Here is a 27,074-nt window from a genome sequence, read left to right as displayed (position 1 = left end):
CTTGCTGTGTGCTCCACAATATCTGTGAGAGTAAGGGGGAGACGTTTATGGCGGGGTGGGAGGCTGAGGCAAATCGCCTAGCTGCTGGTTACGCGCAGCCAGACACCAGGGCGGTTAGAAGAGCATAGGAGGGCGCGGTACGCATCAGAGAAGCTTTGAAAAGCAGTTTCATGACTGGCCAGGCTACAGTGTGAAAGTTCTGTTTGTTTCTCCTTGATGAAACCCCCTGCCCCTTGGTTCACTCTACTTCCCTGTAAGCTAACCACCCTCCCCTCCTCCCTTTAATCACCGCTTGCAGAGGCAATAAAGTCATTGCTGCTTCACAGTCATGCATTCGTTATTCATTCATCACACAAATAGGGAGATGACTACCAAGGTATCCCAGGAGGGGTGGTGGAGGAGGGAAGGAAAATGCCACACAGCACTTTAAGCACAGCACTTTAAAAGTTTACAACTTTAAAATTTATTGAATGACAGCCTTCTTTTTTTTGGGCAATCCTCTGTGGTGGAGTGGCTGGTTGGCCGGAGGCCCCCGCACCGCGTTCTTGGGCGTCTGGGTGTGGAGGCTATGGAACTTGGGGAGGAGGGCGGTTGGTTACAGAGGGGCAGCAGTGGCAGTCTGTGCTCCAGCTGCCTTTGCTGCAGCTCAACCATACACTGGAGCATTCTGGTTTGGTCCTGCAGCAGCCTCAGCATTGAATCCTGCCTCCTCTCATCACGCTGCCGCCACATTTGAGCTTCAGCCCTGTCTTCAGCCCGCCACTTACTCTCTTCAGCCCGCCACTTACTCTCTTCAGCCCGCCACCTCTCCTCCCGGTCATTTTGTGCTTTCATGCACTCTGACATTATTTGCCTCCACGCATTCGTCTGTGCTCTGTCAGTGTGGGAGGACAGCATGAGCTCGGAGAACATTTCATCGCGAGTGCGTTTTTTTTTCTTTCTAAGCTTCACTAGCCTCTGGGAAGGAGAAGATCCTGTGATCATTGAAACACATGCAGCTGGTGGAGAAAAAAAAGGGACAGCGGTATTTAAAAAGACACATTTTATAAAACAGTCGCTACACTCTTTCAGGGTAAACCTTGCTGTTAACATTACATACATAGCACATGTGCTTTCGTTACAAGGTCGCATTTTGCCTCCTCCCACCGCGTGACTACCCCCTCAACCTTCCCCCCTCCCTGTGGCTAACAGCGGCGAACATTTCTGTTCAGCCACAGGCAAACAGCCCAGCAGGAATGGGCTATACTGAGTGTCCCTGAAGAAAAGCACTCTATTTCAACCAGGTGACCATGAATTATATCTCACTCTCCTGAGGATAACACAGAGAGATAAAGAACGGATTTTGGTTGAATGCCAGCAAACATACACTGCAATGCTTTGTTCTACAGTGATTCCTGAGTATGTGTTACTGGCCTGGAGTGATAAAGTGTCCTACCATGAAGGACGAAATAAGGCTGCCCTCCCCAGAAACCTTTTGCAAAGGCTTTAGGACTACATCTAGGAGAACCGCAAATGCCAGGGCAAAGTAATCCTTTCACATGCTTGCTTTTAAACCATGTATAGCATCTTAAAAGGTACACTCACCAGAGGTCCCTTCTCCGCCTGCTGGGTCCAGGAGGCAGCCTTGGGTGGGTTCGGGGGGTACTGGCTCCAGGTCTAGGGTGAGAAACAGTTCCTGGCTGTCGGGAAAACCGGTTTCTCCGCTTGCTTGCTGTGAGCTATCTACAACCTCCTCCTCCTCATCATCTTCTTCGTCCCCAAAACCTGCTTCCGTATTGCCTCCATCTCCATTGAAGGAGTCAAACAACACGGCTGGGGTAGTGGTGGCTGAACCCTCTAAAATGGCATGCAGCTCATCATAGAAGCGGCATGTTTGGGGCTCTGACCCAGAGCGGCTGTTCGCCTCTCTGGTTTTCTGGTAGGCTTGCCTCAGCTCCTTCAGTTTCACGCGGCACTGCTTCGGGTCCCTGTTATGGCCTCTGTCCTTCATGCCCTGGGAGATTTTCACAAAGGTTTTGGCATTTCGAAAACTGGAACGGAGTTCTGATAGCACGGATTCCTCTCCCCAAACAGCGATCAGATCCCGTACCTCCCGTTCGGTCCATGCTGGAGCTCTTTTGCGATTCTGGGACTCCATCATGGTCACCTGTGCTGATGAGCTCTGCATGGTCACCTGCAGCTTGCCACGCTGGCCAAACAGGAAATGAGATTCAAAAGTTTGCGGTTCTTTTCCTGTCTACCTGGCCAGTGCATCTGAGTTGAGAGTGCTGTCCAGAGCGGTCAGAATGGAGCACTCTGGGATAGCTCCCGGAGGCCAATACCATCGAATTGTGTCCACAGTACCCCAAATTCGAGCTGGGAACGTCGATTTAAGTGCTAATCCACTTGTCAGGGGTGGAGTAAGGAAATCAATTTTAAGAGCCCTTTAAGTCGAAATAAAGGGCTTCACTGTGTGGACGGGTGCAGGTTTAAATCGATTTAACGTTGCTAAATTCGACCTAAAGTCCTAGTGTAGACCAGGGCTTAGTTAAGGGTAAATAACATTGCAGAGATGCGGTAATTATCCCAAAACCAAGCATTATAAATCTTAGCATTATTCACAATTAAGGTTAGACTTAAAAGAAACCCAAACGTACTAAGATAAGAAATGCACAGTTAAGACACCCAAACAACCTTAGCTCTGCCCTGTAGTGATATGACGCAGTAACCACAATTATGATTAATGCTCTTTGGTGGTTGTAGTTCCCTTTGCGCTATCACTAGAGGGCACAGTAGTTATTATTTCAAGCACTGACACCCAAGCTAGTTTGCAGCCATAGAAACTGAGCCTTAATCTACCAATGAGAACTTTTGATAGACATGTCCAGTCTAACTCGACTGAGTCATTACAACCAATAGACTTGTTGAATGTCAACTGCCTGTAGAGGAGGGGAGGTTGAACTATATAGGCTATCACAGTGACTTCAATTAAAAATTACCCGAGTTATTGTCTCCAGCTTGTCTGTAGCCAATACAATTATAGTAATTAGATACAATTGCTAATCCCTTAGGATGGGATCTCTAGAATGGGGCTGCAGTGGGCAGGCTCAGAGGCTGAAACATCTGTATCTAGGGATTTTTACTGCAAAAACAGAGGCGCTGAGCAAATTTAAGTACCTACAGGGTTAGAGAGTAATGAATGGGAGTTCTGTGGATTGTAGTGGTGCCTAAAAGCAGGACTTGGGCATTTAAATACATTTGTGGATCCCACCCTTAGCCTATTTATATCCTAATTTCCTCAAATATAGCCCATGCACAAGATCTGTTACGTTTAACCATATGCAACCTTTGAAGTCTGTTATTCCATTTTTAAGATCGTTCAAGACAAAGGGCCTTTTTTAAAAGGTATTTAGGTGCCTAAAGATGCAGATAGGCACCTAGTGGGATTTTCAAAGGTACCTAGGTGTCTAACACCCATTGATTTTTGGGAGTTCGATCTCTGGGTGCTTTTGAAAAAATCCCACTAAATGCCTATCTGCATTTTTAGGCACCTAAATACCTTTAAAATTCTGACCCAAAGAAAATACTGATGAGATGTTAGATTTCTTAAAGGACCAAGTTTCTAATGAATTATAACTCAAACGAGTTCACAGACTCATATGTACATTCTCAGCAAATTCATTCTTAAAGAGTGCCGTGAGCCTGGGGAGGAGAGGCTCTTTGTTTTTACACACACAACAAAGAATGTGAATCCCTTACTTTACTCAGCTTTAACTATGGAGTTGTAACCCGGGCCTCCTTAGTTAGAACGGGACACCAGCTATTGGCAAGATGAATAAACCAATTTCGACGCGTCAGGTTAGGATTCAGGCCTGCGTTGCTGGCATCGTATACTTTGTCAAGAAATCTTAAACCAACTTTGGGGGATGAGGAAATGGCCACGAGGTTATTTGCACCCCCGCGGGTGTATCTGGCTCCAATTCCTACCAAGGTACCATTCTCAGCATGAACCACTGGGTTTTCATTCTGCCAAGCAACTGTCTTTTACAGGGCTACGATTCTGGAGCCTTTCAGCGCTCTGCTGGGGATGTTCCCTCTTGGAACCACCCGCTGCCAAGCGGCCCCCGCTGCGTGCTCGGCGCTCTGACTCAATGGTGCTGCAGGGTCCAGGCCGGTCACGCCTCGGGCAGTTCGGTGGCCGTCCTCAGGTGAAATGCCAACGCCTCGCCCTGGCACCTGGCCGGCTCAGCGGCCCTGGCGGCAGTGACTTCCCTCCACGGGGCGTTTACTCGCATACGGATACTCTAGGACCCCCACAAGGGCTTTATTCCCGACAGGCACCCCCCTCCCCGTAAGGCCTTTGCTCCACATCTAGGCACCCCCATTCCCATAGGCGCTTCACCCCCCCCCCCCACAGGGGCACCCCTGTTCCCCCGCAGGGGTTTTACCCCCCATTTCATGCTCCACCGCCCACCCCCAGCAGACCCCGGCGCGAGGCTCCCCCTGGCGGCCGGCCCGGCGCCTCCAATCCCTTCCCACAATGCCCGTTCAGGCGGCTCGGGCCCGGCCGCCGCGGCTCCAAGATGGCGCAGGCGATATTCGAGGCGCTGGAAGGTAGCGGGCTGCAAGGCCGGGTCGGGCGGGGCGCGGGGCCCATACGGCACCTCCCGGGGGCGCCGCAGCGTCAGGCAGGGCCGCGGCTCTTCCGCGCCGGGCGCCTCCCCTCCCTCCGCTGCACAGGGGCTCGGCGGCCGCGGGGCCGCCCCAGGCAGCCCGGCCGCCCGGGGGAGGGTTCCTGGAACAGCCGCGCACAGAGGCAGGAGGCTGCGCCACCCCCCCCGCTGCAGCCGCCCGGAGCAGTGTCACCCTCATCCCCGGGGGAGCCGCCCGGAGCAGTGCCCCCCCCGTGGGGACCCCCTCGCCATAGACCCGGCCAGCCGGGAGCAGTGTCACCTTCATCCCCGGGGGAGCCGCCCGGAGCAGTGCCCCCCCCCCCCGTGGGGACCCCGTCGCCATAGACCCGGCCAGCCGGGAGCAGTGCCCCCCCCCCCGTGGGGACCCCCTCGCCATAGACCCGGCCAGCCGGGAGCAGTGCCCCCCATCTCCCCCGGGGGAGCCTCCCGGAGCAGTGCTCCCCCCACCTCTGTGGGGACCCCCTTGCCATAGACCCGGCCAGCCGGGAGCAGTGCCCCCCCCATCTCCCCCGGGGGAGCCTCCCGGAGCAGTGCTCCCCCCACCTCTGTGGGGACCCCCTCGCCATAGACCCGGCCAGCCGGGAGCAGTGTCACCCTCATCCCCGGGGGAGCCGCCCGGAGCAGTGCCCCCCTGTGGGGACCCCGTCGCCATAGACCCGGCCAGCCGGGAGCAGTGCCCCCCCCATCTCCCCCGGGGGAGCCTCCCGGAGCAGTGCCCCCCCCATCTCCCCCGGGGGAGCCTCCCGGAGCAGTGCTCCCCCCACCTCTGTGGGGACCCCCTTGCCATAGATCCGGGCAGCCGGGAGCAGTGCCCCCCCCATCTCCCCCGGGGGAGCCTCCCGGAGCAGTGCCCCCCCCATCTCCCCCGGGGGAGCCTCCCGGAGCAGTGCCCCCCCCACCTCTGTGGGGACCCCCTTGCCATAGATCCGGCCAGCCGGGAGCAGTGCCCTCCCCATCTCCCCACGGGAGCCGTCCGGAGCAGTGCCCCTCCCCATCTCCCCCGGGGGAGCCTCCCGGAGCAGTGCCCCCCCCATCTCCCCCGGGGGAGCCTCCCGGAGCAGTGCCCCCCCCCATCTCCCCCGGGGGAGCCTCCCGGAGCAGTGCCCCCCCCATCTCCCCCGGGGGAGCCTCCTGGAGCAGTGCCTCCCCATCTCCCTGGGGGAGCCGTCCAGAGCAGTGTCCCTGCCTCACTCCTGTGGAACTCCTCCATAGATTTGGCCTGCCTGGAGCAGTGCCCCCACATCCTAGGGGAACCCCCCCAAGACCTGGGCCACCTGGGAGAACACCCCCCATCTCCTGCAAACCCCCCTAGAGATCTGGCTTTGTACAGTGCCCACACTCTGGGGAACCCCCTCCAGAGACCCAGACTGTGTGGTGCAATGCCCCCAGACCCTCTCAGGAGACCCAGCCTGCCTGGAGCAGTGCTCCCCAGGGAGCCCCCCACCCTGGGAAACCCCCCAAAGAGACCTGGCCCACCTGGGGCAATGCCCCTCTGGGTACCCGCACAGAGACCCGGCCCACCAAGAGCAGTGCCTCCCTGGGAACTCCCGCCCCCCATGTCCCTTCCTGGGAGACTCCAGGGCTAGGAATACCCTTTCCTCTCCTGGGATAGCCCAGCCCCAAGGGCCAGGGAGACCCTTTTCCCTTCTGGGAGACCCAGCCCCCAGGGAGATCCTGCTCCTGTATGTCCTAAGGAGATCCCCCCCACACCCTGAAGTCCCCCTTCCTGAGCCTGCAGGACCCAGGAGACTCCTCCTGCCCCTCTTACTGATTGACCCAGCCCCTTCCTCTGGGGAGTTGCTGTCTCCAATGAGACCTCACCCCACCCTCTCTTCCTAAGAGAACCCCCAGGGCTCAGAGAGCAGGCCTTACCCCCTGGAGATGCACTTCCCCTTTCCCTGTAGGGCTGGTAGCCAATTCCTTTTCAGCGCCTCAGTAATAAATGTGGATCTTTCAATAAGCACTCTGTGACATTGGTTCATTATGTGCTGTAAGTGGCAGTGTGGATCAGGTTGGTAACGGATGGATGCGGTAGTTAATAGATTCAAGGCCAGAAGGACCATTCTGATAATCTAGTCCAGTAGTTCTCAGCCAAGGGTACACGTAGCCCTGGGGGTACACAGCGGTCTTCCGGGGGTACATCAGCTTGTTTAGATATTTGCCTAGTTTTACAACAGGCTACATAAAAAGCACAAGAGCAGTGAGTACAAACTAAAATTTCATACGACTTGTTTTTACTGTTCCATGACCTATACACTGAAATGTAAGTACAGCCCAATATTTGTATTCCAATTGATTTATTTTTTAATTATCTGGTAAACATGAGAAAGTAAGCATTTTTTCTGTAATAGCGTGCTGTGACACTTCTGCATGATGTCTGATTTTGTAAGCAAGTAGTTTTTAAAGTGAGGTAAAACTTGGGGTATGCAAGACAAATCAGACTCCTAAAAGGGGTACAGTAGTCTAGAACAGTGGCTTTCAACCTTGGGGCAAAGATGTACCTTCACAGCTGTTAGGAAAGCACTTAGCTCAGTGCTGGCATTACACACAAAATGAATAGTCCATGAGACTCAGAACGTGAAACTGGCAAGTCAAAAGAGAAATAGACCAGTCCTGTTTCAATGTCCAAGCCAAGAGAAATCCAAGAGGTAAACAAAAATCATAAATCAGTGGTCTCCCACTGGGCTCAGGATCCAATTCAGTTACTGCATTTATCTGGCCCTAATGACAGATTCAGATTCTGCAGAAAGCAAATTTTCATTAAAGAAAAAATGGGGCTTTTAGTGCTTATGATTGTGAAGAAAATCTTCCAAATCTGACTATCATTTATGCAAAATGGATGCAATGTTGTCTTCCTCAGTCAGCAGATAGCCTGAAACAACTCTGATATGTGAACTGCCCCAACCATCTCAAATGGGTATTAATTCTTAAGATTATTGATTAAATTTTCAGATAATTTAGGCAATTGTGTACCTAATTTGTGAAATTACAGCAATTATATTTGCGTAACTAGTAACTCCATGGGCAAAAGATCAGATTAATGAGGAGCAAAATGGTGGGGGTCCTAAAATTGTCTTGCATCACTTTTCCCACTGAATGATGCTAATTGCAACTTTAACATTATTGTAGTCAATATTCTACTCTTGATCTCTGCTCAAGCCTCCTTCTGTTTTCTCTGGGATCAAGGGTACTATGTGGCTGTAACCCAGAAGATCCGGCCACAGACTATCATTAAAAATTAGGTCTGTCAAGCAATTAAAAAAATTAATCACGCACACTGTTAAACAATAATAGAATACCATTTATTTAAATATATTTAAATATATTTTCAAATACGTTAATTTCAATTACAACACAATACAAAGTGATCAGTTTATATTTTTGTTACAAATATTTGCACTGTAAAAAACAAAAGAAATAATATTTTTCAATTCGCCTAGTACAAGTACGGTAGTGCAATCTCTTGATCATGAAAGTTGAACTTACAAATGTAGAATTATGTACAAAAAAACCTGCACTCAAAAATAAAACAGTGTAAAACTTTAGAATCTACAGGTCCACTCAGTCCTACTTCTTGTTCAGCCAATCGCTCAGACAAACAAATTTGTTCACATTTGCAGGAGAATAATGTTGCTCTCTTCTGATTGACGTCACCTGAAAGTGAGAACAGGTATTCGCATGGCACTGTTTTAGCCAGTGTTGCAAGATATTTACGTGCCAGATGCGCTAAAGATTCATCTGTCCCTTCATGCTTCAATGCGTCTGTGCTGATGACAGGTTCTGGTTGATAACGATCCAAAGCAGTGCAGACTGATGCATGTTCATTTTCATCATCTGAGTCAGACACCACCAGCAGAAGGTTGATTCTCTTTTTGGTGGTTCGGGTTCTATAGTTTCCACATCAGAGTGTTGCTCTTTTAAGCTTTCTGAAAGCACGCTCCACACCTCATCCCTCTCAGATTTTGGAAGGCACTTCATATTCTTAAACCTTGGGTCGAGTGCTGTAGCTATCTTCAGAAATCTCACATTGGTACCTTTTTTGCATTTTGTCAAATCTGCAATGAAAATGTTCTTAAAATGAACAACATGTGCTGGGTCATCTCCGAGACTGCTATAACATGAAATATATCGCAGAATGCCAGTAAAACACAGAGCAGGAGACATACAATTCTCCCCCAAAGAATTGTCACACATTTAATTAAAGCATTATTTATTTAATAAGCGTCATCAGCATGGAAGCATGTCCTCTGGAACGGTGGCTGGAGCATGAAGGGGCATACAAATGTTTAGTATATCTGGCATGTGAATAACTAGCAATGCTGGCTACAGAACTGCCATGCGAACACCTGTTCTTGCTTTCAGGTGACGTAAATCAGGAGCGGGCAGCATTATCTCCTGTAAATGTAAACAAACTTGTTTGTCTTAGCGATTGGCTGAACAAGAAGTAGGACTGAGTGGACTTGTAGGCTCTAAAGTTTTACACTGTTTTGTTTTTGAGTGCAGTTATGTAACAAAAAAAATCTACATTTGTAAATTGCACTTTCACAATAAAGAGATCGCACTACTGTACTTGCATGAGGTGAATTGAAAAATATTTTTATAATTTTTACAGTGCAAATAGTTGTAATAAAATAATATAAAGTGTGCAGTGTACACTTTTATTCTGCCTTGTAATTGAAATTAATATAATTGAAAATGTAGAAAAATATCCACAAATATTTAATAAATGTCAATTGGTATTCTATTGTTTGACAGTGCGATTAAAACTGTGATTTATTTTTTAAATCACTATTAATTTTTTTGAGTTAATCGTGTGAGTTAACTGCGATTAATCGACAACCCTATTAAAAATGTAATCTGGCCCCCCTCACAGCCTGATCTTGGCATTTCTGGCATGAATATTAAGACAGGAATTAGGTTTTTAAAATTTTTGAGCTTCAGTAATTTAAGGTGTTTTAATTATCAACATAAACTATTAAAATAGAATTCTAGGTGTCCAATTCTCTTCTCACTATTCCTGCTGCTTGCTTATTTCCACTTGGACATTGCAATAGACTTGTAAGTTTCACACTCTGGTTCTGATGCACTAGCAGGAGTTTGCAGTGTTGCCCTTGCAAATGCTGCAGGGGAATAATTGTAAATGTATGCGTGTATTTTAAAATATTGGTTTCTCGTGAAATAAAACAAAACAAAACTTGCATTCTCCTGCAATATTCAGTTCCCTACAGTATGGAAAAGAACGCATGGTGGGTTTGTAAAGGAGCATGAATTGCATAACAGCTGCTTTCCCCTCCCTTCCCTGGAGTTGCAGAGCCATGCTGTTCTCATAGTCTTCCCTCCTATGTGAATCTGATAAGAGGAGGAGAGTATGCAGCATCTGCCACTGATGAGAAGAGGTGCAGCTGACAGATGACTTATAGATAAGGCTAAAATTTTGTCACAGATATTTTTAGTAAAAGTCACGGCCAGGTCACGGGCAAAAAAAGTCTGTGACTTTTACTAAAAATGTCTGGGACAATATTGGGATCTGCGGAGTTCCACGCTGCCTGAAGCAGGGCAGCTGCAGGGAGGCTAGGAGCCGCCTGCAGCAGCTGCGGGCTGCGGGGTACCCCCACCACCTGCAGCTTGCAGCTCCAAGGGCCCATGGCGCCCATGCACCTCTTGGCCCCCTGGGTGGCGGGGAACCCTGCAGCTTCCCACTGCTGATGTCACGGATTCCGTGACTTCCGCTACCTCTGTGACTAAATCATAGGCTTACTTACAGATATGCTCCTCAATTGAGGAGTGAGGGAGGGGAAGGCGCTGCACCCACCCTTCTCACCTTTATTCATAGGGGTACTTCTGAAGCAAATTGCCCGGCCTCCAGCTGTGCTGTCTGCCCAGCGGGTGTAGGAGATTCTTCACCCTACATTCTGCCTACCCACATACAGCAACAGTACTGGGATTCTGGGGTTGCCATGCTGCTCCCTACAAGCTGGCTTTTTAGAAGGGGAAATGAGGAAGAGAGACCGTATCTCATTACACATACAGAATGGTGGCAGAACTTCTGGGACTCCTATCTGCTTCCTGATGGGAATGTGATGAATAAAACAGACCATGCCTCAAAATCAGTTTCTGGGACAAGGGCTACAAAATGGATGATCTCATCTCCTATTTAACAGTTAAAATAATTGTTTAGAAAAAACACCCCCAAGCTTCCATTAGGGGTTGTTATTAGATATATTGTTATTTGTTGCAGAGCTATGAAGTGTGATGGGTACTTTACAGACACAAGTAAAGAAACAGCCCCTCCTCTGCAGAGCTTATGATATAAGGTCCCAGTCCTGCACGTGTCACTGAATTTAGTGCTTGGGACTGTGAGTGATCCCATTGATGTCAATGGAGCTACACCCAAGAGTGAGTCCTATGCTTGGCAGTAAATGTGTGTAAGATGGAGCCATAGGTTCAAATGAGACACAACAAGGAAGGTTAATAAAAGGAAAGGAAGGGGAGAAATCTAATGGGTCACAGGCAGACTGATCAGGTTACTCAGTTAAGGCATCTTGAGGGTTCTGTTACTTGAGTATATTAACTAGCTCCAATGGGTGCTACAGGAGTAGTGAGTTCTTAGCTAATCTTTAAAGTGCTGTGTATGTGTGCAGTTGGTGAGAGTCCCTCTCTCTCCCTTGTGGAGGCCCCTGGGCACCTGGGATGTCACCGCGGCAGTCCTGGAGAAGTTATATCGTGCAGATCTAAATACTCCCCTTGCAGCTTCTGTTGCACATGATATTCTTCGCTTCCTGCCCTAAACCCTGGCGTGGAGAAGATCTGTAGGAGGAAAGCAGCGCAGCTTCTCTGTGATGATTCCTTATGTCTTTGCAATCAGTTGCAGGATTTTCAAGCCTCTCCTCATTCTATTTACTAATTGGCTTCTCATCAGGATCTGCCCGTTAGCTGTACTGCTTGAAAATGATTTTACCTTGTAAGATTATTTGCTCTTTTTTATTGTGGTGCAGCAGTAGCATCACCGTGGTTAAGACTGCGTTAGGGTTCAGTATTAACAGGAGCTTTAAACCTTTAGTTTGTAAAAATCTCATGGAAATGGCAAAAAGCCAAAACACAGAATATAAACTGAGTACTGTCTGAATTTTTCATGGTTTGATGAAAAATGAATTGAATCACACCCTTTTGGGCAGTGACTTCACCCCTTTTACAAGAAATCTAAACCGCTCTGGGAGCTGTCCTTTGGCTGCTTTTTGTTCCTAGAGTATCAGTTATACATCATTAGTGGTTGTCTACAGAGTTTTTAGATAACATTGTAGCTGCAATGAAAAAAAATATTTGTGCTAAGGTGAACCTGCCAATTTTTAATTGAATGGCAAATCTGCCTCAGTGTGAATGCCGTCACTGGCTTGTGGGGAATGCTAAAATGAGAAAGACCCTAACTGAGGGAATCTTTATAAATGTTGCTGTAGCTTAAGGGAAAGTTCCTTGAGCTGGCAAAGCAGAGACCACAAGTTCAAATCTTACCTCTTCTAAGTGCTGTTTCAATTCCCTACCCTTATTATTGACTCGAGCCATGAACCTTGACCCAGAAGACAGGGAAGAACTGCTGCACATTCCTTCCCTTTTTAAAAATTTGTTAGCAGAGAGTTTATTCAAGCTCACTGCAGGGCCAGAGCTCAGGTCTCTTAACAAAACAAACCCCAAGTCGCAGCCACTGCACCACATGGCTTGTGAGTAACTGTACCAGCCTGAGTTACCCTCTGTGTGACATAGTGACCTTAAACTAGTCTGAGCTTAAAATCTATGAAATTCCAAATGTTCCTGCACCTCCAAGTGGCACGTGCCACTGATCAGACCCCCTTCTGCAGCTAAAACTCTTTGCCCTCCCTGGGCATAGCTTCCCCAAAAACCAGCTCTCTCCTTCAGCTGTCAGATCTTCTTTTGCCTCTTCTTACCCACTCCTCCCATGACCATATAAAGAAAGATGAACTGGCTTTCTGCTCTTAGGATCTGGTTTCTCTCTTAGGATAACTAGCACATAGAATAGGTGGCGGGGTAGGGGGGAGCGGGAGCTCACTGAAGGAAGAAGAGCTAAGCGGGAGACATGGGGCCCCTGGGAGGGAGCCACTTTTCAGTGTTACTCGTTTAAGTTGTGTTTACAGTAGGATATGTTCAGATGGTGCAGAGTGAGATTTCAGACTCAGTGAACCAGTTCTTGTCCCAGAGGGCCTGCTTGGATGTCCCAAGGTAGGGCTGTGCTTTCCTTCTAACGCTTGCTTCTGTTTCTCTTTTAGGAATGGATAATCAGACAGTGCTGGCTGTTCAGTCCCTGCTAGATGGTCAAGGAGCAGTGACAGATCCATCTGGTCAAAATGTCAACACCTCCACCACCATCCAGTCCATGGGTGAGCCCCTCTCTTCCTTGCATGTGCAAGCAGAAAGAGACTCTTGTGGGCTGCCTTTCCTGCTGTGCCCTCTCTCCCAGTGGCCATTTGATCTCAGCAGCACGTCCAGGCCATGCACCTCAGTAAAGGCATGAAGGGAGGGGCACTTTCTGTATGTCACAAACCCCTTGCTGCAATGAACACTCAGGTTGCTCAATTATTTGGGGACAAATCATTGTGTAGCTAATTTAGGTGAGCAAGCAGGGTAGTTGCTGGCTTAAATGCCTATGAAAGTCTGGCTTTTCACTTCAGCCCTTTATCAGCAACACCGGGATCCAGAGCTGCTTTCCCCAAAACCGGAAGGCATAGGCCAGACAGCATTTTATCAGGGCTCACTTGGAAGATGCAGAATTATTCTGTGACCTTTCCCCAAACACACACAAGTGAACGCTGTGTAATCAGTCTCTCCCGCCTCCATGCACTGCGGCTGATTGTTCTGTCTAAAGACAGCCCAGGCTGATCCATGTGAGCCTTTTTGACGTACTTGGAAGGAGCTAGAGGAATGCAAAGTTCAGTTACTTGTTTCTCATCCTCAGTAGGACATTCTGCAGCAAGAGCTCAGCTGACAAAATAGCTGAAGCTGCATAAGGCAAAACAGAATTCAGCTCACCCCTCCCCTAGCTGTGACAGCAGGAAGGCACCAAATTGTATCATCCCGTTTCCGACCCTAACCGTAGTTGAAGGTAGCTCCATAGTCTGAGGAGGAGAAGGATCCTGAAGCCAGATCAATGATCCGTTCCCTTCTGATTGCAGATGACGAGGACGTGTTCCTGTGTGGGAAGTGTAAGAAGCAATTCAACTCACTGCCAGCGTTCATGACCCACAAGAGGGAGCAATGCCAAGGAAACACCCCTTCACTGGCCACTGTCTCGTTGGCTACCAACAGCGTGTACACTCCGTCCGTCACATCCGTGCAGCAGGCTCAGAGTGCCAATCGGCAGGTAGCTACACGGCATGCTGGGGGGTCTCTGCGCCACTGACTTTGGAGGGCAAGAGAACCCAGGGGTGAACGTTTACTGAATCCAGTTACACCTGGCTAGTGATCTCACCCTAGGGAGGTCGGGTTCGACCCACCTTGTTCTTATCTCTTGGAATCTATTCGAAAAGTCCATATAATCCCTTTACTATGGGCTTTCCTTCAGAACAGATGTGTCACTGCTCTTGAACAGCGGGTCAATAAAGAGTTTAATCTTTTATTATAGAATCACAGAAAGGTACGGCTGGAAGGGTCCTTGAGAGGTCACCAAGTGCAGCCCGCTGCACTAAGGCTGGACCAAGGAAACCTAGAACATCCCTGACAGGTGTTTGTCCCACCTGTTCTTAAAAACCTCCAACAATGGGGATTTCACAACCTCCCTCAGAAGCCTATTCCAGAGCTTAACTGCCCTTCTAGTTAGACCGTTGTTTCTATTATCTAGCTTAAAGCTCCCTTGCTGCAGATTAAGCCTATTACTTCTTGTCCTACCTTCAGTGCACATGGAGAACAATTGAGCACAGTCCTATTTATATCTTCCCTTAACATATTTGAGGACTGTTATCAAGTCATAGAATATCAGGGTTGGAAGGGACCTCAGGAGGTCATCTAGTCCAACCCCTCCAAGTCCCCCCCCCCCCCCGTCTTCTTTTCTCAAGACTAAAAATGCCCAATTTTTTTAACCTTTCCTCATAGGTCAGGTTTTCTAAACCTTTTATGGGTCTCGTTGCTCTCCTCTGGACTCTCTCCAATTTGTCCACATCTTCCTAAAGTGTGGCACCCAGAATTTGACACAGTACTCCAGATGAGGTCTCACCAGAGCCAAATAGAGCCAGACAGTTACCTCCCGAGCCTTACATACCCCAGAATATTAGCCTTTTTAGCAACTTTATCACATTGTTGACTCATATTGAATGTGTGATCCACCATAACCTCCAGACCCTTTTCAGCATTATGACCACCAAGTCAGTTACTCCCCATTTTGTAACTGTGTATTTGATTTTTCCTTCCTAAGTATAGTACTTTGCATGTGTCTTTATTTAATTTCATCTTTCTGATTTTCAGACCAATTCTCTGATTTATCCAACTCCTTTTGAATTCTCATCCTGTTCTCCAAAGTACTTGCAGCCCCTCCCAGCTGGGTGTCATCCACAAATTTTATAAGCAGACTCTCCACTCCAATGTCCAAGTCATTAATGAAAATATTGAATAGTACTGGACCTAAGACTGATCCCAGTGGGGACCCCACCAGATATGCCCTCCCAGTTTGACAGCAAACCATTGATACCTGCTCTTTCAGCCAGTTTTGCACCTACCTTATAGTAAATTCATCTAGATCACATTTCCCTAGTTTGCTTATGCGAATGTCACATGGAGCTTGTCAAAAGCCTTACTAAAATTAAGATATATCACGTCTACTGCTTCCCTCCTATCCACTAGGCCAGTAACCCTGTCAAAGAAGGGAATTACATTGGTTGGTATGATTTGTTCTTGATGACTCCATGCTGGCTATTTCTTATAACCCTGTTATCCTCTAGGTGCCTACAAACTGATTGTTTAATCATTTGTTCCAGTATCTTTCCTGGTATTGAAGTTAGGTTGACTGGTCTATAACTTCCAGGGTCCTCTTTGTTCCCCTTTTTAAAGATAGCTACTATGCTTGTCCTTTTCCAGACCTTTGAGACCTCACCCATCCTCCCAGAGTTCTCAAAGAATATTGTTAATGGTTCTGAGATTGCTTCAGCGAGTTTCTTAAGTACCCTATAATGAATTTAATCAGGCCTTGCTGACTTGAATAAATCTAACTTATCTAAATATTCTTTAAACTGTTCTTTCCCTATTTTGGCTTGTATTCCTTCTCCCTTGTTTTTATTATTAATTGTGTATCTGGTCACCATTAACCTTTTTAATGAAGACTGAAGCAAAATGACATTAAAAACCTCAGCCTTCTTGACCTCATTAGTTTTAGCTCTCCTTCCTCATAAGTAAAGGACTTACACTTTCCTTCATCTTTCTCTTGCTCCTAATATATTTAAAGAACCTCGTTTTTATTCCTTTCATGTCCCTTGTGCCTTAGTCTTTCTGATTTTTTCCCCTGCCATTCCTTTGTTCTCCTCATTAGCCATTCATCCATGTTTCCACTTTTTCTAGGATTCCTTTTTCTAGAATTCCTTTTGCTGTAGGACTGTAGTTCTAACTCGGGGTCCTAGTATTGTGGGTCTGTCTGGCCTGCTGCTTCCTACATGACTGGCTGCCGCTTTCCATATCTGGGGGTGGGCCTCACTCCCACCCTTTAGCTGCATCTAGCTCCCATACATAGAGAGAGGGTGCTGGATGTGGCATCCTCATCCCTGGATCTGCCTCCTAGTTCCTTCAGCGCCCAGTCTCCACGCACGACTCCGTATATCCCAGTGTGCCATGTGTGGGGAGAATTAAAAAAAAAAAAATTGCTGGAATTAAAAAAACCAAACATCTTCCCCCTACCCCAAACCTACCTTTCGCCGGAATTGAATCCATGCAGCTCTTCTTCTGCCACAGTGCTCCTGTATCCCCTCATACACACGGCATACTTTCTGCTCCTCAAATCAACCAAAAAGATGGAATTCTCCAGTAGTAAAAAAAAATGTGTTTTTTCCACCCTTAAAGTGAATCTAGCCCTGGGGAAAGGTGCTGTCGACTCTGGAGGCATCAGTTCTCACCGTAACCACAGAACAGGGACAGTGTGAGCAAAATCTTCCCCCATGCTGTCACCCACAATGTACCTCAATTGTGACCTGGTGGGACCACCTCTAGGGGTGAGAAGGAAGTACAGTCTTCCTGGCCATCTAGTCCCTGGCCTTTCTGATTTCACCACGTCACCTGGTTAGTCAGAGCATTCCACTGAAGGTCTTAATGCAATTTGTTCTTCAGGTCACCTTTAATAACCATCATGGTTTGAACTGTAAACCCATAGCCAGCTCCCTATCCCATCTCCAATCCCCTGAGCCATTAGGTCTCCCAGGATTGATTCGTTCGTAGATTCTGAGGCCTGAAGGTACCACTGTGATCATCTAGTCTGATCTCCTGTATAGCACAGGCCAGAGAACTGCCCCAAAATAGTTCCTTTTGAACTAGAGTATTGGAAGGTCTAGCTCTCGTTTTTCTGAACAGTGCCAGTGTGGTTCCCGATGGCAGGATAGACCCATAGGTGAAGAGACAAACAGTAGCAACCAGTAGATCTCTAGTGTGGCCAGTCGACTGAGGAGAGCTGGAGGTAGCAGAGATTCATCGGTTTAGTAAAGAGCACATCCTCGTTCCTTTCCTGGGCATTTCAGAGATTATTTCTCTTGTTCTAATGTTGAGCCCCACCACTTTTTTTTCCCCATTCTTTCAGCAAATTTCCACATACATCACGGTTCCTCCATCTCCGCTGATCCAGACACTCGTGCAGGGGAATATCTTAGTCAGTGACGAGGTACTGATGTCAGCCATGTCCGCTTTTACATCCCTGGACCAACCAATGCCCACGGTGCAGCCCTCCGTGCAGGTAAGGGGAGTGCGTTTTCCAAACAGACTGAGTCCCTGGCTGAATAGCAGATGGAGTTCTGGCTAGCAGCGTCACTTGCACGGTTCAAAGAGCTGCTTTGATGTTGGTGCCTGGGCACCTTCTCAAAAACAACAGCAGAGGTCAGGTTGGAAAGCAACAAGTGATGGGCCTATTTCAAGATCTGCTCACTCACACTGCCTCTCGCAGCAGATTGTGCTGCTCTTCATAATACAGTCATCCCTGCTTCTTTCTTGTGTGCTATGATCCCCCATGAAATAATGTGCATGTTACCGTGTAATCATCAGGGACCATCCTGACCAACGACCAGGGAGATCAATGGGACGCCTCCCTCGGAGCTGTTGTTTAATGCTGTCTGCCGACTTGGGCAGGTGTCCCTGCACTGGTTACCCTCTTCGCATTCTGAGGGGTTTCCTTGTACCCAGAAGGACTACAAAGAAAATGAAGCCAATGCTTGGATTCTAGAGCACAAGATGACCATCAACAGGGAAAAGTGGCAGAACACTGAGCTGCTGCATACCCTCTCAGTCTGACCCCTGCACGGTATATAGGTGGTTGTTGGATTGCTCATTCCTTCCTTAGAAACTAGATACTGTATTCAGTAAGGTGCCCACATCTGTGTCAAAAAGGGCATTTTGCCCAGAGTTCGCTTTGTCTGCTGATCTGACAGTGAATTATGAATGATGTCATGAGTGAGGCTTCTGCAACTCCGGACCTGTGCTGCATTTTCAGTGTCTTCTCTGTCTGTCTCTTGTTCCGGTTTTCAGAGCAGCTTGAGTATGCACACTGGAGCTGGGTACCTTTCCCAGCCCCCTCCTCCACCGCCACCCCCACCTCCTCCTCCACCTCAGCCCCCACCTCCTCCCGCTCAGACCCTGGGAGCACCGGGACAGCCCAGCACTGGCGGCAGCCGGGTGGTGGAAGTGTACAGCGCACCTGCTCCTCTGGCAGGAAACAGCACAGTGGAGATACAGACGCTGGGGATGCAGCCCTATCCGCCCATAGAGGTAAAGCCATGTCCCTGGCCTCATATTGAGAGCATAGCCATGGGTCATCCCTCAGATGCCGCTCTACCTTCTGACCAATACACGACACTTAAGGCTCCTGCAAGCTCATTTCACAAGCTGGGGAGAAGATGCTGCTCATGAGTCAGCTGGATTAGAAAGGCAATTTGTCATAAAATTAGTCAGGGAAAGATGTGTTAGGTTGTCTGGTAATCAATGAGTATTTCCTCTGCGGGAAAGTCATGATCAGAAAGATGTCAACAAGCTGAAGGGAATGGGGAGAACACGAGAATGATTAAGGGACCGGAGGGATTGACTTATGAGGAGAGATTAAAAGAGCTGAACACATGTAGACGTGTTTAAGGGGAGGATTTCCTGTAACTGCCTGTGAGTATTGGAAAGGGTATCTGCTGGGAAGACAGAGACTTTGCAAAGGGATTGAACTAGGAGTAGTGGGCCGAAACTCAGCACAGGAAAGATTAGTCTGAATATCAGAAAAAATACCCTGATAGTGAGATTCCTCAGGCAGTTAAATAGTCTCCCAGGGGAAGTGGTGGCAGCCATGTTACTTGAGACCTTGAAACGGGACTGGGGAGTATGCGGTAGGAGACGACATGCCAAACTTCTCCAGATGCCTTTTCAGAAAGGCCCTCAAACTGTGTTACTCCAGATTGATGACTCGGTCTGCTTTGCTAACTAAACCCTTCGCCTTCCCAATAATATTGTCAGTTTGTTTAACTGGAATCTGCACAGCAGAACTTCCTTCAGAAATCTTCATGGGGTTGATAACAGGAGCTTGAGCTTTCCACCTTCAGGGTCACAGGTTTGAGTCCAGATCCAGGTGATCAGCTCTGGAGAGCAGAGAGACAGTTCCAAGGGCTAATCAGGAATAGCTAGCTCTTTGTTTTGAGAGATTATACTTTGGTGTCCAAGTCTTGCTAATAACTCCTGAATACTTGGCAAGGTTCAGTCTGAGAGCTGCCCTTTGTGCATTGGTTTAGCCTCCCTTTGGTTAGAGAAACAGATTACCGGTTTGATCCAGTTAGGCAGGACCCTGGACTAGACAGACTAATGATCTAGTATGGCAACTTCTCCACAGATTTAGCAAATGTATTTTCACTCGTGATTGCATTATTCCAGGTGCCAAGCCAGTGTGTGGAAAGTCCTGTGTATCCCTCCCCTCCTGTGTACAGCCCAGGGAAGCAGGGCTTCAAATCCAAAAGCACTAATATTCCTGCTCCTTTGACCAATGCATCCGGAGGAAACGTGGCCGGTTTTGATTCCACCTCAACCGCCAAAAATAGGCGTTCCAAAAATGACAGTGGGCTGCAAGAAGGTATGTCTCCTTATGGCCAGCTCCTGCTATAACCCGTAGACCATCATGTCTCCATTGCATTTCGCTTTTAGACTGGAAGCTCTTGAGACTCTGTTAGCAAATGTACAACACAGTGTACTCTTGCTATGCTATACAAAAAATCCTATACAAAAAGTAGAATTGGCACCTATTATTGCCCCATGGGACGAACTCTTGTGTTGTGGCCAGTCATATCCAATCAAATGTTCTTTGGTCCTGAATGCAATTGAATTGGGGTAGCGAATTCCCATTATGCACTCTTTCTGTTTCAGGGAAACCTAAGTCCCCCAAACTGAAGTGCACTTATTGTGACAAGGCCTTCACCAAGAACTTTGACTTGCAGCAGCACATCAGAAGGTAACAGTGAGATGCTAACCCAGATGCGGCAGGGATGGCCGAGTGGGGCGGGCTGTTGATTGCACAGGAGGCGTGAGCTGTAATTGCATCTTTTACTTTTTGAGTATGAGCTGGTTTTGGAGTCCTCTTTGCTCACTAGCTGATGAGAACGTCCACGGTTCCTGTTCCCTGGATATCCAACCACCTTCACCTCCAGAGCTGCCCCTTGGGAGTGAAAATTCAGAGTGATGCCTGAAGAGGAAGGATAAAAGCTCTAGTCTCAGCCCCGAGCAAAGATTTAAAAGCTTGATGGGCAGCTAGCAAGAGTCATTTAAACTCCAAGCCCATCCTGGGGCCCCTCACATGTTGAACACCAAGCATCAGAAGTGGCTTCTGGGCTGGAACAGGAAGAGAGAGCAGAAAGATCTCCCTCCCTGTAATTTGGGGTGGGGGGAAGAGAGAGAGAAGAGGACAGGGTTCCCCTCTTCCTAGTCTGGAAGCAGAGTGGGAGGAAAAGAAGGGATCCCCTGATGCTGGAGCAGAAGAAAGGGGTTTTATTCTAAGCCAAGCAATGATGGTCAAGTGCCTTATTGGGGCAGTGCAGAAAAACGTGATGATAAGTGTTCCGACTTCATTGCAGAGGTCCTCCCCACCCCCAAACTACTCCTGGGCTGTAACTCTGTGTTCTGTATATAAGGCCTGTTTTTCCCACTCCACCCACAAAATCCATTGATGCCAGTTGATCAGGTTCCCAGCCCTTTGCTGGGGATGCCCAGGGGCTAATCTGCCAAGCAGCGAGGTTCTCAGTTCACTCCTGGGACAGCTGCTCCCTGTGATCCATGCTTACAGGCCACCACCTCCTGTCATGCATCTTCACTGATGTGCTGCGGTCTGCCCTGCAGCCACACAGGTGAGAAGCCGTTCCAGTGCATCGTGTGCGGCCGAGCCTTTGCGCAGAAGTCCAACGTGAAGAAGCACATGCAGACCCATAAGGTGTGGCCGCCGGGGCTCGGGTGCACCATCTCCCGCAACTCCATCACGGTGCAGGTCATGGCACTGAACCCCAACCAGCAGGAGGACGAGGAGAACCCAGGTGTGCTACTCTTGGAAATTGCCTACTAGGAAGCAGAGCGACACTCCCAGGATCTCTGAACACTCCTCATTCCCAAAGCTCCTCCAACCCGTGTATCCCTCATGTTAGCTTCCTCTGGAGTTAATGCCAGTGCTGCCGCTATCTGGAGACCGAGCATTTAGCAGCATCTATTAGACTATTGCACAGATCAGACATGTGGGCTAATGCAACCCTGTGTGCTCTGGCTTGCCGTTCTGCACTGCTCAGGGTGGTGAAGTCTCGTCTAACTGGCCAGTCCAGAATTCTCTTGGTGTGGAGGAGTTCCCAGCTGGCATCCAGTGGTGTAACCAATGTTTACACCAACCTCCCCCGAACACTGGCATGGAGGGTGGGGCAGAGCATGACTCAGCTCTGCTAGTTCTCAACGGGTATGTGGTCCTATAGGGCCATAACCAGCTGGCATAAGTTACAGAAGTGTAGGGGCTGCTCTAATGTACACTGAAGCTAGGCAGCTAGTGAATCAGGGATGCGTAACTGGCTAGCTGATGCCTCTCGTCTCCTGCACTGAGCAAATCTTGATGGAGGAATGAATATGGCCTTAGATCGTCAGGGACCCGTTGAGTTCTCTTTTCAATGAGACAGCTGGAACACAGCTGGGAGCATGACAGGTAAGAATAGTGAGTCACAGAAGGGTAGCCAGAATAATCAGGGCCCTTGATAATCTGTTGTAAAGGGAAGGCTAGGGGAATTGAATTGTCTAGCTAGAAGAATTGGCACTTAAGAAGGGAGCTGGAGGCTGGCCCAGAGACCAAAAGTAAGTGTCACATGGCAATGGAGGGCTGGGGCCTTAGTCAGTTTTCAAAGCTGTTCAAAAACTGACCTCAGGAATGCTTCAATTTGTCTTTCTCTCTGTGCCTCTGCCCGTTTCTCCAGGCTTAAGCCAGGCCTCCAGGAACTCTCCCCAGCAGCCTCAGGCCATGGCCCCCGCAGAAGAGAGTGAGGTTGGCAAACTGGAAGCCAAGCAGGTTGTCCTGATTGATAGCTCTTACCAGTGCCAGTTCTGCCCCAGCAAGTTTAACACCTATTTCCAGCTCAAATCGCACATGACGCAGCACAAGAACGAGCAGGTGGGTGACACAGTGTGGACACTCGTGTTTGTGGGGCCCGCATCGGTAATCAGACTGAGACGTTAGTTTGGCTCCAAGTGGCCTTGGTCTAATTATCGGTGAGGATCAGGTAGAAGTGGAATGAACATGGCAGGTTCTCCCCAGCACAAGGAGAGGCTTGTCTTTGTAGAGTGCTTGTGGCTCTGTTATAATCAAGTGCATTCACATCATAAAACCGGCTGCTGCAGTGCTGCATTGTGCTTCTTGGCTCTTCTTGTGTGGGTCTGGATTGGAAAAGAGCAGCTTCAAGCAGAGCCCCAGCCCTGCTGTGTTGCTTGGAAGAAATCAGCCAAGGAGTGGGCTAGTTGGCAGCTGTGGAGAGCTGGAAAAACCAAATTCAGAACGCTTTAAAATGGTCAGCAACCATCGAGTTGTGGAGTAGTTGCCTATGGAATCATGTGATCTCATTTCTGTTACTCTTATCCTCCATCTTCTGGCCTGTTCCACTCATTTGCTGTGTGTCTTTGGCAAAGACTGCAGCTTTTGGTGTTTACAATGCCCAGCATGCAGGGTCCCCGATCCTGACGGGGGCCTCTGAATGCCACAACAATAGAACTGATCATAAAAAGAGGTGGACTTAGCCCAGCTCAATGGGAGGGAGGGCATTTGGATTTACCTGCTGGGGCTGCTGCCTTGCTCGTGGGTCCCCGTTAGCCTCAGCGGTTGTAATGTTGAGGCTGCATGTTCCCAGAGTCTTGGCTGCCCGTTGGGAGAAGATGCTATCAGGGAAGAGCTCCCCAGCATTTGGCTACCAGCTGGCTTTCAGTGTTACTGAGCAGCTCTAGTGTGTTTGGGCTAACTGGCCTTGGAGATGGCTGAGTTTCCTGCTGCGTGGGCACAGTGAGGCTGGAGCACCAACACCATGAGTTACCTCTGGGGAAGAGTGAAATTAACTTTCACTCTTGTACTCCTTGCTGGTAGGTGCTGTCCATTTCTTTAAATCTCAGATTTGACCCATAGTAACACTGGTACAGTGTGACTGTGACCGTTGTGTTGCAGAGCTGTTTTATTTAAAATCTTCCGCCACCATCTCCAAGAACTTCTGACCAGAAGGCAGTTAACACATTTAACAATGGCGTGTGCTCCTGCTGCTGGCACCGGGTGGGGGTTAGTGAATGGGTGCTGCTTTTGGAGTGCTGCTCCCATAACTGATAGTGCATAAATGGCAGCTGTGGCACGATGAGACACTCTGGGGACTGAAATTGCTGCTTTTGTTCATAAACACAGCCAGGCTAATTTAGCGCTATCCAAACTAGGGGAAAGTCCATGGGTCCAGCAAGAGAGGAGAAAATTAGTAGCAATAATAATTTGACAGTGTATAGTGTGGAGCAGATTTTCAAGGGCACAGAGGGAGGTAGGGCACCTAACGGCCAATGAAAGTCAGTGAGAATTAGGCACCTGACTGCTGTTTGAGGCTTTGGAATCTCCCCCTGTATCTTTAATTCATGGATCTCACAGTGATTTAATTAAACTCCCAATGAGTAGCTAAATATCACCATCCCCCTGTTACACATGGAGAAAGTTAAGGTTAAAGCTGGGATTTTCAAAAGAACCTTGGTGGTTTAGGAGCATGGTTCCTAGTGGCTTTCAGTGAAACTCGGGCTCCTAAATCACTTAGATGCTTTGGAAAATTGCCCACTCAATGACTTGCTGAAGGAGGCAGTATCAGAGCCTGCAAGAGCATACAGGAGTCTTGAGTCCGAGTCTTACGCCCTCACGCTTGAGTACACCACATCTGTTGGCAGGGGAATCGCACTGTTTTTATCGCCAATGTGCGCCACTCTCGTAGCTCTCCCTTCCTCCCATAAACTCCTGCCTCTTCCTCCAGGTGTACAAGTGCGTGGTGAAGAGCTGCGCTCAGACGTTCCAGAAGCTGGAGTCCTTTCTGGAGCACATCAAGAACCACCAGGAGGAGCTGAGCTATCGCTGCCATCTGTGCAGCAAGGACTTCCCCTCCCTGTATGAACTGAGCGTCCACCAATACTCCCACAGCCTGCTGCCCCAGCACAGCCCCAAGAAGGACGTGGCCGTGTACAAGTACGGTAGCAATCCGAACGGTGGTTACCAGGCGCAGCAGGAGAGAGTGACAGCCTCGCGCTTCAGGCGGAGTGCATGTGCTCTCAGACCCAAGCGCTGAAGGGACACGAGGGGAAGCATGTGGGATCTTGTTTTCAGCTGCTGGGATTATATTGGGTTCACGTGGTGCATAGCTGAGTGCCTCGCTGCCTGGCGACTGTGGCCAAACGCTTTGTGCACAGAATGCGAGTCTGAGGGCTTAGGTGCCACGGGTGCTGTTGGCGTTCACTGCATTTACATATGGAGAGTGAGCGGGCTACCCGGGTGAATTAATCACAACCAATATCTACAGTAAAAGGTGTCACTTATGTACCAGTGCGGTGGGCGTGGGAGCTGTGTCCAGGCAAACGTAGCCGTTCCACAACAGTCTCATTCTCTTTTTAAAGCATAGCGAGCTTTGTTGACCTGGAAAGCTGATAGATGGTTGATGGAGGGAGCAAGTGAGACTCTGGTGCCTTGCTCTGTGTTCTGTGGACAGCACTTACAGTGCTATGGAAATGCTGAGGGGAAGATTGCAAGTAGATCGAGGAGCACAGTGACTTCTTGGAATGCATCTGGGAGCCTTGTCTGGATTATATACCATTATATTATGTGACTGCTGCTCCTTAGAAAGGCTTGTAATTTCTAGTTGTCCTTGCACCTGTAGAGAGGCCGGGGTTCATCTTGCAATGAGTTAAGAGATGAGTGATTTTCTCTGAGGGCTTGGCTCTGTTTAGGTTTGATATTTCCCCTTGCCCCTCCATTCTGTATTTCTTGTAATGGGGTAGAGGAAGGATTCTTAAATTAGCAGAAGCCTTGAAGTGGAAATCTGGGTTTGCAAACTCATGGGGTTAGGATGGGGGAGGGGGTTATTGCTGCTCTCCAAACACTTTGTGTTCTGTTACTGTTTTTAACCAAACATTGGGAAAACTGAATAGAGAATGTACAGGGTGGATAACTGTCTGCAGAGATAGCGTATGGTATGGCTGCTGTGGCTGGTCCTTGCTCACATGCTCTCTTCTGTCTCTCCTCATTCAGGTGTGTCAAGTGTGTCAATAAATACTCCACCCCAGAAGCGCTGGAGCACCATCTGCAGACGGCAACGCACAACTTCCCCTGCCCTCATTGCCAGAAGGTGGGTGGGGCTTTTTGCACGAGATGACCCTGGAGAGATGTTTGGGTTTCTGAGGGGGATGGGGAATTCGTCTCCCTTTCCTCTCCCTTTCTACCTCAGTACAGACTGGCAGGTCCTCTAGGACTTCTCAAGAGAGGGAGGAGTGTTCTGGCCCCCTTGTCTCTCTAGAGCAGAGTCCATTCCTCCCCACAGTGCCAGCTCTTCTGCTGCACCCCATTCACTGATCAATACACTTTTCTCCAATTTCCTGCCATCCCTCAACCCTGCATCATATTGAGCCCCAATCCTGCAAAGGGTTGAGTGCCCTGAGCCCCAAATACTCTATTGACAGCGAAGGACACTCAGCACCTGACAGGATCTGTCCCTTTTACAGTACAGGAATGCTGGATGTTATGCTGGCCTGCCTCACCTCCCAGAGTCAGGGATGGCTACAGGAGCGAGGCTGGCTTTAGTGTGGTTTCTGTGGTTTCTTGGCTTCTCCTTCAGCCCCCACTGTGACCATTAGCCTGTTCCCTCCTTGAACCACTAGGCACATCCTGCCTACAGGAAGAAGAATGTAGAGCCCCAGCCTTGCTAACCCATCGCTTGTCTCCCATCCAAATAAACCTCTATGTGCCCCTCCCACTGTTGTCCTCTCCTCTTTTGGATGAATGCTGTGTGTACTTGGAAAGGACAAGCTTGTCCTGATAGCGTGTCTAGAGCTGGACGCCCAGGCAGCCTTTGGCTGTGGACGTTCTGATCACGTCACCCCCGGGGGTTGAGGGGCAGAATTGCGGGCGCTGAATTCTAATACACTTTGTTTGAAAATCTAGACTAAAATGTGGACCCTTGCTCCTCTGTTTATAGCTAAGGAGGTGAAAATCCTGCAGTGGGGGCAGGAACAATCTCAGAGGAAAGACCACTTTGTACTGAGGTAGCTCGGGAAGGGGAAACGCACACCCGCCATGGTTAGTAACCCATCTTTTTTTATGTGTCGTCCTTTGTCCCCGAAAGAGACAGGTGCTCTCTGTGCAAGGCTGTGGCCATGTTAGGGTTAGCTTGCTGCTTTTCACATCTGCATGTAGGGCAGTCCATTCCCCCTCTCCCATTGATCCTTGGGGGACTTCCCAACACACAGGGGCAGCAGCCTGTGACTCCTGCTGTTGGAAAGCCCTTTCGCTAGGCAGCTTTTTTTTGCTTCTGAGTTTGTGAGTTACTAAGATTGCTTCTGTGCGGAGGGAGTGTAGCGTAGTGGTGAGCATGCAGCACTGGGAGCTAGGAGTGCTGGGTTCTCTGCCTAGCCCTCGTGCGGACTGGTGGCATTATCGTCAGCAAATCATTGGACTGGTGTGTT

General features: G+C 48.8%; 2 protein-coding genes across 4 annotated transcripts in view; one reads left to right on the top strand and one right to left on the bottom strand.

Annotated features, from left to right (window-relative positions):
- Positions 1–439: 439 nt before the first annotated feature.
- On the bottom strand, positions 440–4,324 carry LOC311530065 (uncharacterized protein). 2 transcript variants are annotated; one of them, XM_084646415.1, is made up of 3 exons: positions 3,739–4,324; positions 1,585–2,188; positions 440–998 (listed from the first exon to the last, which is right to left on the bottom strand). In XM_084646415.1, exons 2-3 carry the CDS (start codon positions 2,165–2,167, stop codon positions 457–459), a joined length of 1,125 nt encoding a protein of 374 aa, XP_084502541.1. In that variant the 5' UTR covers positions 2,168–2,188; positions 3,739–4,324; the 3' UTR covers positions 440–456. The 2 variants fall into 2 exon arrangements, with proteins under 2 accessions (XP_084502541.1, XP_084502542.1); XM_084646416.1 differs by lacking the exon at positions 3,739–4,324 and having other exon boundaries at positions 1,585–3,414.
- A 135-nt stretch (positions 4,325–4,459) lies between these two features.
- The window catches only part of ZNF341 (zinc finger protein 341), a 29,073-nt gene continuing 6,458 nt past the window's right edge, over positions 4,460–27,074 (top strand). Inside the window, exons 1-11 of one of the 2 annotated variants that reach the window (XM_084645623.1) lie at positions 4,460–4,593; positions 12,953–13,063; positions 13,856–14,043; positions 17,449–17,601; positions 18,387–18,626; positions 19,764–19,959; positions 20,250–20,334; positions 21,216–21,406; positions 22,319–22,512; positions 24,380–24,588; positions 25,645–25,741. In XM_084645623.1, coding sequence (XP_084501749.1) covers positions 4,563–4,593; positions 12,953–13,063; positions 13,856–14,043; positions 17,449–17,601; positions 18,387–18,626; positions 19,764–19,959; positions 20,250–20,334; positions 21,216–21,406; positions 22,319–22,512; positions 24,380–24,588; positions 25,645–25,741 — 1,695 coding nt within the window. In that variant the 5' untranslated portion in view covers positions 4,460–4,562. Of the gene's footprint in view, positions 4,594–10,975; positions 11,070–12,952; positions 13,064–13,855; positions 14,044–17,448; positions 17,602–18,386; positions 18,627–19,763; positions 19,960–20,249; positions 20,335–21,215; positions 21,407–22,318; positions 22,513–24,379; positions 24,589–25,644; positions 25,742–27,074 lie in introns of those variants that run through there. The other variant, XM_084645624.1, reaches the window with a different exon arrangement.

The sequence above is a fragment of the Lepidochelys olivacea genome, assembly GCF_965140295.1.
Source record: "Lepidochelys olivacea isolate rLepOli2 genome assembly, chromosome: 13".
Lineage (NCBI taxonomy): Eukaryota > Metazoa > Chordata > Testudines > Cheloniidae > Lepidochelys > Lepidochelys olivacea.
Note: the sequence above shows the minus strand (reverse complement) of the source record. Positions and strands in the feature narration are given on the sequence as shown.